This window comes from Labrus mixtus, chromosome 2 (genome assembly GCF_963584025.1).
Source record: "Labrus mixtus chromosome 2, fLabMix1.1, whole genome shotgun sequence".
NCBI lineage: Eukaryota > Metazoa > Chordata > Actinopteri > Labriformes > Labridae > Labrus > Labrus mixtus.
This window is the reverse complement of record NC_083613.1, coordinates 28,211,153-28,229,079: the sequence shown is the minus strand read 5'-3', so window position 1 is coordinate 28,229,079 and position 17,927 is coordinate 28,211,153. Positions and strand designations below refer to the sequence as shown.

The following is a 17,927-nucleotide window of genomic DNA, read 5'->3' as shown; positions in this document are numbered from 1 at the left end:
ATGCATCACTGTGTTACAATTAATATGTGGGGGTTACCTGGCTTGCAGGGTGCAGAACCTGGGGGTCCACTGGCCCTGCCATAGGGTCCAGAGGGTTCATGGCCACCGTCTCCCCATCCTGCTGTGGGCTTGCCCCAGGCAGAGGTACCATTGTCTACAGCTGATGTTGGAGCTGCTGGCTCTCCCCAAGCAGGCTCCGACTTGGGTTGAACATTGGGAAGCTCTCCCCAACCTGGAGGAAAGAGGTCAATTTGAAAAGTTAAATAAATTACATTTATTCTTAATCAACTAGTATTTTATTTTTCGGAGTACTTAAGAATAGCTTAAAGCTTCCAATTATTAAGAATATGAATTTGAGACTATTTTGTGTCTTCAGATAGGCATGACGCTTTCTGTTAAGTGCAATGCAAACAGCAGGGGGCAATGTTCTCATTCTCAAAAAGAGAGAAGAATGTTGGCCATTAATAATCTGCAATGTCTATATATGTATGGCCTTTGTCTTCACAAAGACTTATTTGAATGGCAGCACTAACTTAGGCTTGCTGTTCAGAGTCTTATTTTAAGATGCATGACAATTAGAAGACGATCAATCCTTGAGACTTTCTGTTTGATAATCATAGTAAAAGATTTTCTTAATAGAGTATCGGCTGCCAGCAAAGCTTTTTCTAGTTAATTGGGTTTCTTATGTGTCTGGGTAAAGACAAGCTTTTAATTAGAGCCTTTTCAACCTCCATAATTCATTAGAAAATGCCTACTTTTTCAACTTAATGCAATTGAACTAAACATACTTTTACTATACTCAAATATTTTTCTTAAGTAAGATATACAATTCAATTTGGTTAAAACCACAGAGGAATAATGTGTTACCTGGGTTGGCAATAGGAGGTCTTCCCTGGGGGCCTGCACCTGGATGTGAGGTGCCATTGTTGGGTGACCCATTGTTGTTTCCGTGGTGTTGCATGTGAGTTGGAGGTTGTCCATGATGTTGATGGTGGTGCATATGATGAGTGTGATGATGATTGTTGTTGCCAGGGCCAACAGAGTGATTGTTGTTGTTATTGTTGGGGATAACTACTCCCCCATTCTTAGTGGCAGGTGGGCCGCTGTTGCCTGGGTTATTGTTGGGACTATTGCGATCCCACATGTTGACAGTCTGGTTGAAGGCATTGGGATCACCCCAGGTTGATGTTCCGTCATCAATCTCCATCTTTCTACGGATGGAGGGAGGGGAGGGCTCTTCCCAGCCAGTGGGCTCCATCATGCTCTGGTCCTGTTTACTGGTGTTTCCCCAGCCAGAGGGGCTCTGCTTCACAGAACCAGGACCACCCCATGAACCAATGCTTCCACCTCCTCCACTGCCAGTACTACTGCTGCTGCTGCTTTCCTGGGGCTTTGTGGAGCCCCAGCCTCCTTGTACTGGGCCATTGGCACGTGGGGTTTCACCCCAGTTGCTATTATTGACAGTAGGAGCAGGCTTACTCCAGCCACCACTTCTATTTCCTCCTCTGGGGCTATCCTTCCATCCACTATTTCCTCCATTCCCTCCATTCCCTCCATTCCCTCCATTCCCTCCTTCACCTTCCCACATGTTGCTGGAAGACCCGTTGTTCTTGACCTCTGCCTCTCCCCAGTCCCCTGTGCTGGAACCATTGGTACCCCCATTACTGTTGCCCCAACCATGGGAGCTTTTGGGGGCCTCACTCCAGCTAGTTGGCTGACTTTTTTTCGGGCCATCATCCCAACTGGGTGACTTTTCCCCAGAACCCCAAGATGGTGTACTTCCACCTCGCGGACCATTTGTAGGCATAGCCTCTCCCCATCCACTACTAGTGCCATTCTGGGTTTTGCTAACAGTCTGTGGGGGGTCACCCCATCCTGATCCAGACTGGATTTGCTGAGGTGGAGGGGGTCCCCAGCTAGAAGATGACTTTCCTTCGCTATCATTTCTTCCTCCAGACCCTGGCCTCTGATTGGGGCCATTGTTTGGATTGATGGTACCTCCATTGGTGGATGAGGGTCCACCATTAGAGCCAGAGCCTGTTATGGTGTCTGAGCTGCTGTTGCTTTTCACATCATCAGAGTTGGCTTCTTCCATCTCCCAAACAGTGTGCTGGCGGATGGGGGTCTGTCCCCAGCCTGTATTACTCAGCACCTTAGGATCCAGGTCCTGTCGGGGAACAGCAGGAGAAAAATCCATGCTGGAGGATCTATCTTTGTGTTGAGATCGACCTTCGCTGCTGTCCCCACTACCCTCACTTGCCGGGGCTGTTCCAGGCTGCACACCCCATGCGCTAAGTTGCGGCTCTTGGCCTGAGCCAGAACTACCAGCGTCTACTGAGTCCCATCCTTTAGATGGAGGATTCCCAGAGGATTTCCCCCAGTCACCCCAGCCACCGCTTCCACTACTCCCACCACCACTGCCTTGGCGACCCCAGGCAGAATGGCCTCCAGAGGGAGTTGAGTCCCAGCCTGAGTCCTTGGGAGAGTCAGCTGCCTTGGTTTCTCCACTTCCCCATACAGAGCTGCCTGTTGGGTCTCCATTGAGCTGGGATGATTCAGTGGGTGACTGACCTCCCCAGCCAGTCATCCCATGGATAGGGCTCATAGGCTCCTGAGCTTGCTGTTGTTGCTTAGTGTGGTTTGGTCCATCAGTGTTAAGGTTAGCAGGTTCCATATTGAAGGACATGCTTGTGTTGGTTGAAGGGTGCGGTTGATCATTTTCGTTAGCACTTATCATGCTAACCCAACCACCCCCACCATTATCTGCACCTCCCAGGCTCATGTTTCCATTACCATTAATACCTGGTGGGAGGGATGGGGAATTTGACATCCCATTGGAGCCAACACCACCACCATTGTCATGTCCCAGAACAGGCCAGGCTGATGGGTTGGCATTGGGATTGAGGTTCAAGTTAAAATTGGGAGAGCCCCAACTATTGGGCCCTCCTACTCTGCCACTATTCATGCCTTCTTGTTTCCCATCTGAGCCCCATCCTCTATTACCACCTAATGTGTTGGCTGACCCAGGTCCTGTCATCATTGTATTGTTAGCTTTAAGAGAGGGGTAGTGGGCCTGCTGGCCTGCAGCACCTGTGGCCATACTCGGATAACTACTACTACTACTACTGGTGGTAGTGACAGCACTGGTGTCTTGGTTAGAGCAAGCTGAGCCCAAGGGGCATTCTGGTGCTGCAGGGTGGCTTGGGTCACTGCTGCGGTTGATTGAGGGCCAAGCTTCTGTGTCACTTTCGTCAATAATCACTTTGTCCCAGCGGTTGGCACTGGAGGGGCTGTCAACTTGCAAAGAGCTGCCCCAATAAGAGGTCTCATATTGGGCAACAGGACCACTCTGGAGGGATATGTCTAAAGAGAACAAAGGGATAAAGAGAGGAAAGAAAAAGTTAAGACAAATCGGAATGAAGGATTGCAACATGGATTGAACAAAATAATTTGGCTGAATGTGCACAAATGCAAGAAATAAAGAATAAAATGTCAAAGGAGTAGAGTAAGGGGGTAGGAAAAGAATAATTACATTAGGTTAGACTAAAGAACATCATGCATAACAGCCTCCGTTTTAGTCCCCCGGACCAATTCTATCTTCTTGGTTGGTTAATGTTAGCTATCAGCCTTGGCAGGATGAGATGGTCACACACTTGCACGTTCCACAATCCAACATATAATCTGAATGCACAGCCAAGCGTGCTACATGTCATATCAGCTATGGCATATCCATATATCCTTGCCATGGTGCAGTCAGCCAAACAGAAACAGGGAGATGGAGCCCTCACTTCATTTTTCATTCTTCCTTCACACTTTTTGAGTGTACTTTTTCACCTCTCCCTCAAACATGTTCCTCACACCTCGCTGGCTTGATTTGGCCCTTAATTCCTTTTTGCTCTGTATCTATTATGATTATTTATTATCCCTCCTTCTGCCCCTTCTTCCTCTCTGTCCAGGTCTCCGTTCTCTCTTCGCCCCCACCTATTCCCTCTCCTTGTAATTTCTCCCTCTCCCCTCTGCTCTCCTCTAACACCCAGCATCGAGAGGCCCATCAGTCTCCATCGTGGCTTCACTAGCTTGGGCTGTGAAGGGAAGCCCAAGTGGAACGCAGCTCATTTATTGGAATGAAACCAGGATGGCTTCTCATCCATCACTCCCTACGCTCCGCCGGGCCTGATCCTCCTCCAACTGCACTGCACTAAAAAACCACAAAACACTTCCTCCAGTCTTGGGGGAATATATGTGTGTGTTTGTCATAGTCTCCCTACCTGCATATACCTAATACTGTATGCTTGCTTTTGCAATTTCTTGCATATACTTTTAGATAAATTCTTGTTAAATCTGGGCAGCATGCACTGTATGTTAACCTTGCCTTGATATTTACAGGCCTTTAAGCATGACCTAAAACTTCTACAGCACATTACTGAAAACCGGCCATTCCTAACAACTTCCAATAAACATGGTACTGCACACAAGCAATTTCATTAGTTACCAAAGCATCCCTTCAGAGGGGGAACTAATAATAGACTGATTTGATGCTGTAGAGGGGTAATCAATCAGTGGGAGGCAGCTAATCGATGATCTTATTAATGCTAGTGGGTGAAAGCAGGGAGGCTATTGATCCTGCAAGCAAACATCCAAACCACTAGGGCAGCCTCATGTAATGGGCTAAAAACCAATGAGAACTGCAACTAATCTCACTGAGGGGAAGGGGGGCATGAAGTAAGAAATAAATCCAGTAACTCTTAAAGGGAAAAAGGGAAAAGAAATGGCCATTATGAAACAGCTAAATGTATACATTAAAGATAGATTTCCGAACTTGGATGTTTTCCAACATGCAGTAAAAGTGGATGTTGAAGTAGTAAAAGAGCTTATATATCACTGCACTGCAAGCATAATATTATGTGTTCTAATGCACACGTCATATTTTTATGATAGTAATACATCCCAAATAAGTTTAAAACGTGGCTTTAGTGTATTAAATACCCCAAAAAAGAGCCTTGCTAGGCCATTTGTAACGCAAGACGCCATTTTCAACAAGCATTAGAAGCCCAAATAGACCATTACACATTTCTTGCTAACCTACTGAGCAGCTTCAGTGAGGGGGGTACGTTACCTTCTGTTACTCTCTCTGTTATTAGTTTCCATCAGATTGTTGCAGTCATTTCTAAAATAGCAGTAGGTTATAAATCACAAGATAAAGATCCAGTGGTCAAAACAATCCAGTAAGATGAGGGAGGAGAAGTCACTTTTTCTCAAGTGTGCAGAGACAAACACACAAATCCTCACGACGGCTGGCTGATATGTGGCTTTAAGATACCGAGCAACACACCACAGATGACTGCAAATGACATTTTTGCCTGAACACCCTTATCTCAACTCCCCAGGCACCCTTATCACACAGGGTCATCACACATGCACACACACACAAACTCAGGGTGTTTTCAATCAGTGAAACAAATACACTTAACTTAAAAACAAGTGAGTGCAGAAGTGGATATATAAACAAGGGGGATGATATCCGCTCCATATAAAAACAGTTAACGATATTGCATGACATCTACTCATATATTCCTTTATATTTATTTTATGAATATTTAAGGGACTCACTCAAAACACATGTTTTTGGAAGTTGTTGAATGTTCACAGATGGGACAAGTGCATTTATTCTTTAGGTATGTAGGGATGGTTTGAGTTTCACCTAAATTGTCTTTGTTTCAAGAAAGGCTTGGCTTGAGCAGTATCAGATGTATTGATTTGAAAAGCAACTGCGTTATCCAACCAGAAACAGCCAAGAATATAAGCCGACACATTTTTTTCTTCTTCTCTCTCATTCCGTCTTTTCCCCATTCAAACACATTACTCCTGAACAGTGTTGACATAGGTTAAGTATCACGTTAATTAAAGTCTGGGAAGCCTCTCTCTTTCAGTCTCTCCAGTCAAAGATGTGATGTGCAAACCATCTCTTAACCAGTGAGATTCCCAAATAAAACAAAGCCAAACTCAACTGTGTGCTGCCTGAAGTGGGAAGGGGTCAGTTAGAGGGAAGAGAAAGTGGAAAAAAGCCTGAGTAGAGACAGACCAGTACCTCAAAGCTAGCCAACCGGATTGCCAAACCTTCACAACACTAATACATCACTGCTACCACAGAATCGAGTCATATGTGGGACCTACAGTGTGCAGAGTGTGCAGTCCTTCTTCTAACTGTATGCATTATAAAAAGCAAATAAGGGTATTTGTGTAAAAATGTCTTTACATCTTGAGCTCCACAAAATGAGTATTTATCATGTTAATACTGGATTGGATTGCATTGTACTCCATAGGGCCTGATGCAATTTTTCCTCTTTATAAATATGTATGTGTTCATGAGTGTACTAATGCAAAACAGCCTCTCTTTTTTTTTATTTTTTATATCAAATCAACATGCCTCTAATGTTCCCCTTTAAAGTCCCCCATCAGACATTCCAACAGAAAGGTCTTGCTGATTCTGGGAAAAGCCGTGATTTGGCAAGGGGGGGGGGGGGGGGGGGGGTGGAGACGAAGGCGGGCTGAATACGAAAAACAAAGAAAAGGGGGACAATTATTTCCATCCACGATTTGCAATCATGTGTCAGTAATGTGGTGCTGCTTTCATTCTGGTAGCAATTAGGAGGTCAGTCTTTGATTATGCTTTGTGAATGAAAAGGGTAAAAAAAAAAAAAAAAAAAAAAAAAAAATTATGGGGCCCCTGTTCGACTCGTCTTGCTTCCAACAGAGAGCAAGTCTACCCTGTTGTGTGCATGTATGTTGAAGTCCATTAGAGAAGATAAAGACCTGCTATCCAAATAGAACTGGAGTTCAGGTAAAAAACTAAACAACAATGGACTTTTACTTTTTAATGAGCATGCATGCACACAGATTCATGCAGACTCTGAAGCTGTGATGCCATCTTGCTAGAGTCGAAACAGAAATTAGCAAGAGATGAGCTTCTGATTATGAGACGAGCTGCCATCATAGAAATGGGCAGGTAGCCAAGAATTAAATGCTACCCCTCCCCTCTGAGTGAAATGAAAGGCAGGGTGACACAGAGAGAGAGAGAGAGAGGGAGGGGGAGTGGAGCAAAGACTTGGGGGGGGGGGAGGGGTTGGCACTTGCAGTGTCAAAGAAAAAGAAAGAGAGATGGTGACAGAGGAAGCATTAGCAGACTATGAGACATGGCATAGCAATAACTGAATTCTTTGGTTTGACAGTGAGCTGAAGACTATGCTTGGTTTTCCTCAGAGCACACTGTGGGATGACATAATACCAGAAGCAGAGCAGGAGGGGGCATTTAGTAGTCTTTTGTCCCCAAATAGACCCTCTCCATCTCTCTTTGAGGGGTGCTTTACGCCAGCTCTGATCAAAGACGGCACACACTTGTTTTTCCGGAAGCAGGGGGAGAAAAAGAAAGAGTGGGGGAATGGTCACAGGAGGGTTTAAAAAGCTCATCATTCATGTCTGTTTACCTCTGTTGAGAGAAGAGAGAAAATAGGAGAGCAAGGCCACGGTGACTTCTCTGGTTTCCCTGACAGAGGCTGGATTAATGAAGCCACTAGGGGGTTCTCTCACTTCTGTATGTGTGTGTGTGTGTGTGTGTATTACTGCCTGAGCACACGAACATCTACACCTCCCCGGCTTCATTAGGACCAAGTAGTGTTGTTATTATATGATGATTTTTTTTACATCTCATTCATTCTTTATTTAAATATCTTCATGGGACGCTAAAAAAAATAATGAAGAAAATGTAATACCGCCATGTATTAAACATAGTTTTTGCATTCATCTGCCAAACCTAATAATTTAACATATGTGAGATATACTTGTAATAAAAAAATAAAAAAAACTGCTTTACCTGCATATCAAAAAGGATCCAAATGAAAGGGCCAAGTGTTTCAACAGCACCCAGCAGAGTGCCTTCTGGCTACATGCTCTGTCTGGGTGTCTAGCAAACAGCTGTTGGGCTGTAGTTCCCACAGCCTAAAGAGACCCCCACTTCAGCACCTGCTACTGGGGAGCCTGTCTGGACGGCTGCTGCCTGACTCAAGACTACTTAATGGCCCCCAGTCAGCTGGAGAGACGGGGGCCGGTGGGTGCCACTGAGGGAGGGAGAGGGGACAGGGGGCCTCTGTCTGGTCTTGGGGACAATTAAATGGGGTCTGGAGAGCAGAGGCTATGTAGGGATGGTGTATATGTGCTTGAATTAAGTGGGGGTTGCTTTAAGACTTTGGGCTGGGGGGGGGGGGGGGTGTAGAACGTCTGCTGGAATGTTAAAACTCAAAATCTTTGCACAAATCGAATATGGCCTCTAAATAAAATCTCTGAAATTCCTTTTACAAATATATGCAAAGTAACCAAAAATAAGTATGTCATTTGCATTTAACCTCCTGAGGACATCTACCAACACTGCTGGCTTATAAAATAAAATGTTTGTGTGTCTCTCTGTGTGTGTGTGTGTGTGTGTGTGTGTGTGTGTGTGTGTGTGTTTTTTCCCTTTAAACTCTGAGCCAGCTGGCCTGCAAGGCAGACACAGATCTGAAAGGACACAACTAGGTCAGGCTCGTGTGTTCCTTACTGCTGCACAGCACATCTATGTGCATGTGTTTGCATGTGCACCAAAGTGTTTCAGTATCTAACGGAAGGAACAATCACATCATCACATCCCTCTGGGCCACCGTAACCTCAGCAGCAGGGTCAGAAGTGTGTCCTTAAAACAGAGTTCACTCTTTACTTGCAGTAACCCTGCGGAGGAAAACTTACGTCTTCACTTCCCGACAGGAAAAATAAAATAAAGGCACGGGCAAAGTTGCATACATTTGGGTTTAGCAAAAGCTATAATATCATCCTAGCTATGACAATGATGTAGATAGCTCTTGACTTGAGGATAAAAATAATAATGTACTGTGTTAACATGGTTGGGTTGGCTGAGATTCTTGCTTAAGCTGCAAAGTGTGTAGTTTGGCAAATAGTCTCAGTTATGCATAACTGAGGCGTTCTGTTGGAACACTTTTTCTACTAAAAATTCCTCCATAATACTGTGTTCAAGACCACTGCACGTGTGGTATCATGGGTTTCCTAAGTTTTTGTTAAGGTCTTCGACGAGAAAATCGTGAGGTTTACAGTGAGGTACAAAGAAAGCAAAGGCATTGGCAGAGTTAGTCTACCCATAATGTCTACTCTGTGAATGGAATACAGCTCAACAGTGACCGCCCACTTTCTTGGCAGCTCTGGAAGTACATTTCCAGATTCAAATCCTCAATTTGACATTTCAAAAAAATCCTTACAGTAAGAGATTGAAGTGTGTTACCAAGGCAACCATTTACCCCAACACTCGAGAAAATCAAACATTTGATCTGGCAAACAAAAAACGATCAGAAAATGTGCGAGTCAAAGACACTACACATCCCGCAATCCAATGTGAACGATACCGTGACTTGTGTCAATGTTTTAGAGTTTACACTGTTAATACTGGTGTTGTAATATCATGTAGTTTGTGTTGTGAGAGTATTTAAATTACATTCACTGCGGCATAACAAGGTTCAATTTGTGTTAGCGACCTTACTAGCTAGCCTTCTAGAGGAACTATCAGTAAGCGTAAGGCGCTTGGTGGCGGGAAACGTGACCATGGCAACAGCGAGAGCCACCAATCAGAGACGTCGCTGGGACACTATGATCGTGGGCATGGGTAGCTGACCTCTTCCCCCTCTCATAATGAGAATGATGAAATAAAAACTCGGGTAGCTCATGGTCCAAGTCTTCCTTGGATGGTTGTGACATAACGGCTAATAATAGAAATACACTATGGAGAAAATGAATGGGATTTTTATTTCAGAACCACACGGCTGAGCCCTATACTAGCAGCTACTGTCATTGTTGTGAATGGGGGAATGTAACATGTAGTGTAAAAGTGATTTGACTGGTCAGAAAACTTGAAAAGGGCTTTTTAAATCCAATTCCATTTTACGATTTACTCTCTGAATGATGTATTCCAGAGTCATTGCAACAACAGGGCAGATAGCTTGAGGCTATTGGCTGAACAGTCAGAAAAGAACAGGCTGTGAAGGGGAAGTCCTCGGGAACAAATGAAAAGAGAAGGGGATAGAAACCCAGCCAACAGCTAGCGTTGCCACAGGCTGTGTTGTACTGGGAGGCCCCTGGGAAAATCAGGGCGAGGAAAAGGCCGAACATGAAAACCAATGCAGCACAAGGACAATAATAAGGACATTATGGGTTAATACACCCAATCTGAGGAGCTGGTCGTGTCTGAAGCCAAAAGAAGAAATATATTCTTTTAAATGGAAAGGCTTTGAGGTATTGTTTCTCCTGAGTGAGTTAAGCCTGCAGCCAAATTCAGATCCAATCCCATGGCTGAGGAAACTCTGCACTAACAAGGCTTCTTTACTAATAAACAATAAAATAAAATCCATGATATCGTGGTTAAAACAAATGCACATGTAGTTTGTTAAATTCTGAATGAAAAGCAAGACTTATTCACAGCATGCCTGGAGATTTAAACAGCCCAACAAAATGATGTGAGTTTATGCATAGTAAATCCGGTTTCATCGACTTGCTTTGCACTTTTGCTTGATGCTCTAATTGGTGGAATGTGTTGAAATACAGAAAGTCTAGCACCAGTTGCCCCTGTGAAGCAGAGGTCTTTAGTTCGCCGTCTAGCGGGCCACACACCACAGCTTGTGCAGATTTGTTTACCGAGTGCCCGGTGCTCTCCCAGCAAAATGCTGAGTGTGTAAAGAAAGGCAGCACTGAGGAGCAGTGATGAAACAAGAGAGAGTAGAACAGAGAGACGGAGGAAGATTTAACAAAGATGTGAGCTAATTTTTCCTCCTGGCACCTGCTCAAAGACATGCATATAAAAAAAAAAACAGTATGTCTTCAAAGTGTAGTGTGTTTTAAACAGGATCTGACAAGCTGCCATTTGTGTGTCTGCGTGTATGATAAGCAGATGGCTTTCTTTGCTTTAGATGCAGGAAGAAAAAAAAGCGAAACACCTTGAGATGATCACAACAATGTAGTTAGGCTAACAAAAAAGCTGAAATATGGAGGAAAATAATTTTCATAAAATAAAAAAAAACATTTGCACACATTTTAAAAAGAATCCCCTTAATGTCTGTGAGCTAAGAGAAATAAAGCTGTCCAGACTATCCTTAACAACAGGTTTGTTGCATATAAATATACAGAAGCGGCAGCACGATGAGCACCTTTAGGCATGTTCAGTATTAGTGATCTTCTGGGTCACCAGTGAGTTCATTAAAACGCAACCGCTGGCTACACCGGTGTGACAGTGTGTGGGTGTGTGTGTGTGTGTGTGTGTGGTCTTTTCAGCTGAGAAAAGAGAATGCAGACTCGTACAGAACTGAGCAATGTTCCTCTTACTTAGGTAAAACATTAACCAAAATTTGTCAAGGATATGAAATAATTGTGTTTTTTTATTGTCAGTATAATAAGCAGCGAACAAACACACTAAAACACAAAAACCTACTAAAATAACTGAGCTATGAGATGATTTCTTAGAAGGCCAAAGAAAGTAAAACCTCAAAGTAGGCGCAACAGCTATTTGCAAAGCAGCTTGGATATGTCAGAGATGGAGTTTGAAATCTTTATCTGGATCTAATTTGCCTAACCACATAGTTTACAAGTCTTATCTCATAGGTGTGCCGTTGCATTACAATTTGAATCACTGTAATGTATCGCACCCTCAACGCAGTGAATATGTCATTGCTTCTTTGCATACCACTGCGTCAGTGCCAAGGCAAACCCAATCCAAGCCAATTAAAACTAAACGAGGAATTCCTTAGAAACCTATTTAGAATTCTAAACATGTTGCAGATGTCTCAGAAAATGTTGTGAAATCTGAATCAAAGCGAGATTAAAAACGGTTCGAGCAGAAAGTTGGAGCTCCTAAGCTCATCAAGTGAAATGTCACTACATGCAGCCCATGCAAAATTTTAAAAAAAAACTGCCAAGGATGAAACACTGCGCAAGGCCACCACACACAAAAAAAATAATTAAAAAAAAATACTGTTTTGACACAAACCTTGGTGGCGTTTGCCTTCAGTGGACGTGGCAGATTTTGGGGTAGTGCTGCTGGTAGTTGTAGTAGAAGAAGAAGAGTAAGATGATGAGGGCGAAGAGGAGGAGGAGGAAGAGGAGGAGGAGAGGGTGAGAGCGCAGAGGGCTCCTGCAGGCAGTGGCTGGCCTCTCTTCAGTAGCTGCTTGTGCTCCTGCTGGCGGAAGCGCGGGGGCACCTCTCTGGGCGGGTAGCGAGCACTGGCAGAGGACAACTGGCACTGCTGCTGAGGGGGAGTCTGAGTCGGGAGTTGGCTACTGCAGGAGGCACGCTTGCCATTGCCAGAAGAAGAGGAGGAGGAGGAGGAGGAGGAGTGGGGCAGCGTAGGGCTGGCGGGGTGAAGGTGGTGGGGTGGGCCGAGACTGGGCTTAATGGGAGCAGACTCTGGCACTGGATGGACACAGGCACACCCAGACAGAAAGACACATGCAAGGAGCAAGGTATTAATGTCTCGGTTAGCTTACTATGAGTCCTGCATAAAAGAGAAATGATCCTGGGATGGCTCTGCCTGTCTCTCTTAACAGTGATGTCCATTTCAGTTTAGTTAAATCAATTCCATCTTTCTCATTGTGTTTTTTTTAACATGTCACAGTATTACCACATGATCTGCACATCTGGTGACAGCACATCAAATACAAAAACGGTTTGAGATTGACAGGAATATCAAATAAAAAATCCAATAATATAAGAGGCAGACATGTTAAAAACATGATCATGCATTCTCCAGAAATGTAATTTAGCACACGACATTGTATGAAACTGTTGTCTGCACAGCGATGTACTATCCCTTTAAGTGAACTGCTTCATGCAACCTTTTGTTGAACATATGTTACAGGCCCAGACGTACTCCATGAAAAGGTCATATTTTTTTCTGCTGACTGAACACAGACACACACAAACACATTGAGACAACTCCTTTCCTCTTCATTACACCCCCCCCCCCCCTCCTTCTACACACACACGCACGCACACAAACACCTTTTCCTGCTGTTTTGGCCTCCGCCTGACCCTTTCCCTATGGTTGCAGTGACCAGCCAGCCGTCTAATTGAGTGTTAGCCTGAAAGGTGTTATTATTAGCAGGACCTGGACAGCTAGCGACCTAACCGATCAGCTTGGCTAAAGATTCCTATCAAGGGTGCTGCAATATGGGGAAAAAAAAAAAAAAAAAAACCCTGACCTTAAACGGTGAAAAATTCTTATTGGGAAGGTGAAAAGGATGCTGATGAGAGTGTGTGGGGGCTGTAGCTGTATGCACTTACAGCTGTGAAGCTGAACCACGCTCATATTATACTCTAACCTGCTGCACAAAAATAGCTGCTTTCATACTGGTTGCCAATGGCTAATGGCCTAAGAGCTGAAGTAAATAACAGTCTCTCGTTTCATGGGAGAATGCATGATGAACAGAGCTGATGTTTTTCTTTATAGTCCCTTGACAGATATGGCCTACACAACAGCTGAGACTGCCTGCACTCAGGGGAGCAGAGAGACAGACAGAGAAAGACAGGTTGTGTGTGTGTGTGTGTGTGTGTGTGTGTGTGCTTTTTTTTAAAGCCATGAAATAGCAGGAAATAGATGGCAAAGATGTAATATGTGAATTAGAGCTTCACCCTGACGAGTATGAGATTCGGAACTTGCAGTGTTGGCAACTAACCGCACAGTGACACACACAGACACACAGAGACACACACACACACACAGACACACACACACACACACACACACACACACACACACACACACACACACACACACACACACACACACACACACACACACACACACACACACACACACACACACACACACACACACACACACACACACACACACTGAAGCTGCCACTTCGGAGGTTAAAGTAAATTCAGAGCACAGAGGTATTCGTGGTGCCTGCCAAGAGCTAGTCTGAAAGCTCGGCCAAAAACAAAGGCCCTCTCATTGAGCACGACACTAATCCAGATGGCTGCTTACCTGCTGACACACAGAAACAGCAGTGATACGGAGGAAACTCATATTTACTTCAATGCATTCACATGAAAACAGAACATCCCTCAATGAAGAGACTTTAATACGTATCGGTTTTTTAAAAGGCAAAATATTATAGTCTCTGTCATTTCTATCTATGCCAACAGGTACATGTGAAAGACACCTTCACAGTTGTTTGCACCCCCCCCCCCCCCCCCCACCCCCACCAATGAGATTATCGTCCAAAACATTTGCAGAGAAAGAAGGCCTGCCCCCACCCAGCAGTATCTGGCTGCTGGCTTTGAACTACAGCCTGTGACGCAGATTTCTGTTTAAATTCAGCTCAGCCTGCCTGACGCTGTCCCGACCAATCAGACGGCAAGACGGAGAAAACATGCTGCCCTGCCCCCTTTCTCTCTCCGTCCTCCCCATCAGTGGGTTGCTCCAAAAACCTCACAGCTTCCTCTCTTGATCTCTCTTTCTCTCACTCTCTCTGAGCCTGACGTTTTTCTCTCTGGGCCTTTAACCAGCCTGTGTTTTTTTTTAAAACTCACTTTTAGCCTGTTTTGTTTCTGTCTTCTTACATGCAACTTTCCAGCCCTCCATCTTCCAACTCAAAATCTCCAAACGCCTATCTTTTTAATTTTCTAGATAGGACACATTGTTTTGACACTTTTCTCTTTTAATTTTTAAATAAATCAAAAACTAAAGACAATTACCAGAATGCATTTTTTTGGATGATGCTTACTGCTCAAACATAGAGCCCACTGGTAATTCTTGTGTGTAGAAATTATTATTAGAGTTACAAGCCCATGCTGAAAGTTGCAAGAATGTCGTTGAAACATTTGGACTTCAGTGACAGCTGCTGTAGTCACATCCTGAGTTACTGCCAAGCAAGGAAGCAAAAAATCAAAGACGACTAAATTAACTAAACGTTTTGTCGCAGTAAAATATTTGACAATAAAACATCACCATGTGCCATACTTACAAAAGCTCTTTCTGCCTCTTTCAATCTCACAAAAGTTTTCCTTCTCCAACAGAGTCATTCCTTTTTCATGTGTTATCCATCTAGTTTGCCAATTCTTTGCAACGTGCATACACAGAGTGTCGCTGAAGGAACTTCCTGAGTTTCTGGGACATCTCAGATCCCAGAAAAAAAAAAAAAACGAGATCAAAAGACACATATGGAGTCAGCTCACTGTTTATTTCTGCTGCCAGTCTGGCACAGGGAACAGATGAGCCCAGAAGACAGACACACAAGTCCCTCAGCTCCAGCATGCCTCATACACACCCTGCTTCATGCAGTCTGTGTTTGTGTTGCTGTAGTAACAAGGGGTGTATCCAAGCTGCAACTCCCTTATGTTGCAGATGAACATGTCTTATTTCTTTGGCACAAGCAGTGACATATCTTTCTTCAATCAGTCTGCTAGATTAAGAGCCACATTGTTACACACCTGTGCAAGTATATTATCCTCTGCATGCAAAGGAGCGACAGTGATCAGAGTATATAAACGTGCTTTCATTACAGCCTCCAGCTGGAAAATGTAAAGCAATCTACAGTGTAATCTTAACAAGTAAAACAGTGAGGCTGTATGTTCTCCTGAGAGGGAAGGAGTGCGTATAAACAGACAAACCCACACAGATGTGACAGCGAGGATGCAAAAGGGAGAGGAGAATAGTATGAGAGATACAGCTTCCCTCTGATCTGAACAAATACTTTTACTGAGATGCATCTTTTATTTGGAGGAGGAGAGATCTTCTCTTAATCCATGTTGAATGAGTAAGAGCTTTGGAAAAGGTGGGGTGGGGTGGGAGGGGGGAGCTTTATAGAGAAGACTCTCAGGGGGAAGAAAATGAAAAAAGTGGGGAAATCCCGAAGATGAGAGCATGTCTATGAGAGATTAAATGAGGACAGTGAAATGCATGCTGGTTGCACTCACTGCCAGTGAATGGCAATGAACTCCACACGGTGAATTAATGATGATGCAGGCTCATTGCATTTCACTGGGTGACTCGTAGCTTTGCAGAAACAGGGTGTAGCTGTTTGTTTAATAGGGGATGTTTCTGTAAGCGACTTCTTATTGGTCACGTCTGGACTTAAACCCGTTCTATAAAATCCACTCATTGAGAGCTTTTTGTGAATTAACGACACACTCAAACTTTTACTCTGCATGTGTTAATGACTGGAAACAGCTGTTTGAATAAGAAAACAAAACAACGAGACAAAGAGATGGAAAGAAAGGCTTTTGAAAATAATAATTTCCCTGTTTACATTAGGCAGAGGTAACCACAGAAATACTAGAGAAACACAGCAGTGTGTTATGTGGTGGTGACCTTAATGCCTGTAATTGAAGCTGAAAAGAGTAGCCAATTAAATAAGCGTTTGTATCAAGTGCACTGTAAATTCCATTATACCCTCCAGCTGAGGCGCGCTCTGCAACCTTGCACCAAACTTTTAATTACAGCCCTTCTTCACACTAAATGGTTAATTACACACAATGAGAGGGAGCGAGAGAACGAGCAACGGCTTAAGAATAAGGAGCAAGTGAGAAAATTAAGGGGGGGGGACATGGCAAAGGGAAATACACAAAGGAATCAGATTAAGAGTAAAATATCCACCAAAAAGGCAAAGGGTATGGCGTCTGTTATTGTAATGAAAAGAAACGAGCTGTGATTGGTTCCCTGAGCCTTGTGCCAGGCAGCGCAGGTTCCAACATCTCTTCTGTCTATTGTCTGCAGCAGAGCCACTTTATTATGCAGTCATGTTTATGGAAGGAGGAGGGACAGACCCCCAACACACAGGCATCTGCTCCACACAATGGTGCATTTCTTAATCCAATAAGAGGTAGGAGAGGATAGAAGAATACAGCATGTTCGAAAGTGGGTTTACATCTGCGTACAGCCGTTCTAAACATACTGCTATTCAAGTGGTTTTATGTTGGAGTACTAATGTGTAATCTTTTCTTTTTTTTTTGCATAACGAATGAAGCATGCCGATGGCTTGGTGAAAGTAAAGTGAAATAAGAAAGTGTTTTGTTTTGCCCAATTATTAGGATCAAAACAATACACATGACATGCAGAGGCATGAATAGATTGGCGCTGGTTGGATCAAACACACATGGCAAAAACAATAAGTGTTTGGACTGAGCTCATTGCCTTTTCAATATTGTTCTCATTTCCTTCCACAGATTCACTCCAAATGCAGATTTTTAGCTCCTTACTCACGTTAAGAGCACCCAGGCTGCATCCCTTTTCATGGGAGTAAATCATACACACTGTTCAAAACTTTTAATCTATACTCCACCATGCTGACATCACTGCTATTTCCTCTTTCACTTGGTAAAATCACAGGAAATCTCTGTGCCTTGAAACGATGGCTGTATTAGAGTTCACTGTAATGAAAGAGAGTGGCACTTATCCATTATGTTTAAAAAATGTCATTACATTATGTCGTGAAATAAAGAGGTTATTTAAAGCTCGCGTAAAACTGTACGACATGTTTTTAAAGTTCTGCTCTTGGATCTGCAGGAGCACGGACTAATGAGAAACTTGTTTTACACACCAAGAGGAACCTTAAAGTCGCAGAAGGCAGATGTGTGTGCAAGAGTGTATGCACGCACACAAGGGAAGGTCAAGTGGGTGGGTCTCTGAGAGGTCCCATCTGTCAGTATAAGCCGAGAAAGACGGAACAACCCTCGCTCACTCACAAAATAAAGGCTAAATTTTTCACCCCTCACCCTTCCTATAAAAGGCTGTTGCTATAGAAACTGACAGTTGCCTAATGCACCTCCTTTTGCCTCTAGTGACCCCTGTGCCTCCTGTGACCTCTTCCCATACCACGCCTACTCCACCCTTCTCTCT

At 43.9% G+C, this 17,927-nt stretch overlaps 1 protein-coding gene across 2 annotated transcripts in view; it reads right to left on the bottom strand.

Moving 5' to 3' along the window:
* LOC132991387 (trinucleotide repeat-containing gene 6C protein-like) overlaps positions 1-17,927 on the bottom strand; it is a 53,906-nt gene that overhangs the window by 19,587 nt on the left and 16,392 nt on the right. The window contains exons 4-6 of one of the 2 annotated variants that reach the window (XM_061060158.1): positions 12,071-12,493; positions 868-3,363; positions 38-232 (exon numbers count right to left, since the gene is read on the bottom strand). In XM_061060158.1, the coding sequence (XP_060916141.1) occupies positions 38-232; positions 868-3,363; positions 12,071-12,493 (3,114 nt within the window). The remainder of the gene's footprint in view (positions 1-37; positions 233-867; positions 3,364-12,070; positions 12,494-17,927) is intronic. The other variant, XM_061060166.1, reaches the window with a different exon arrangement.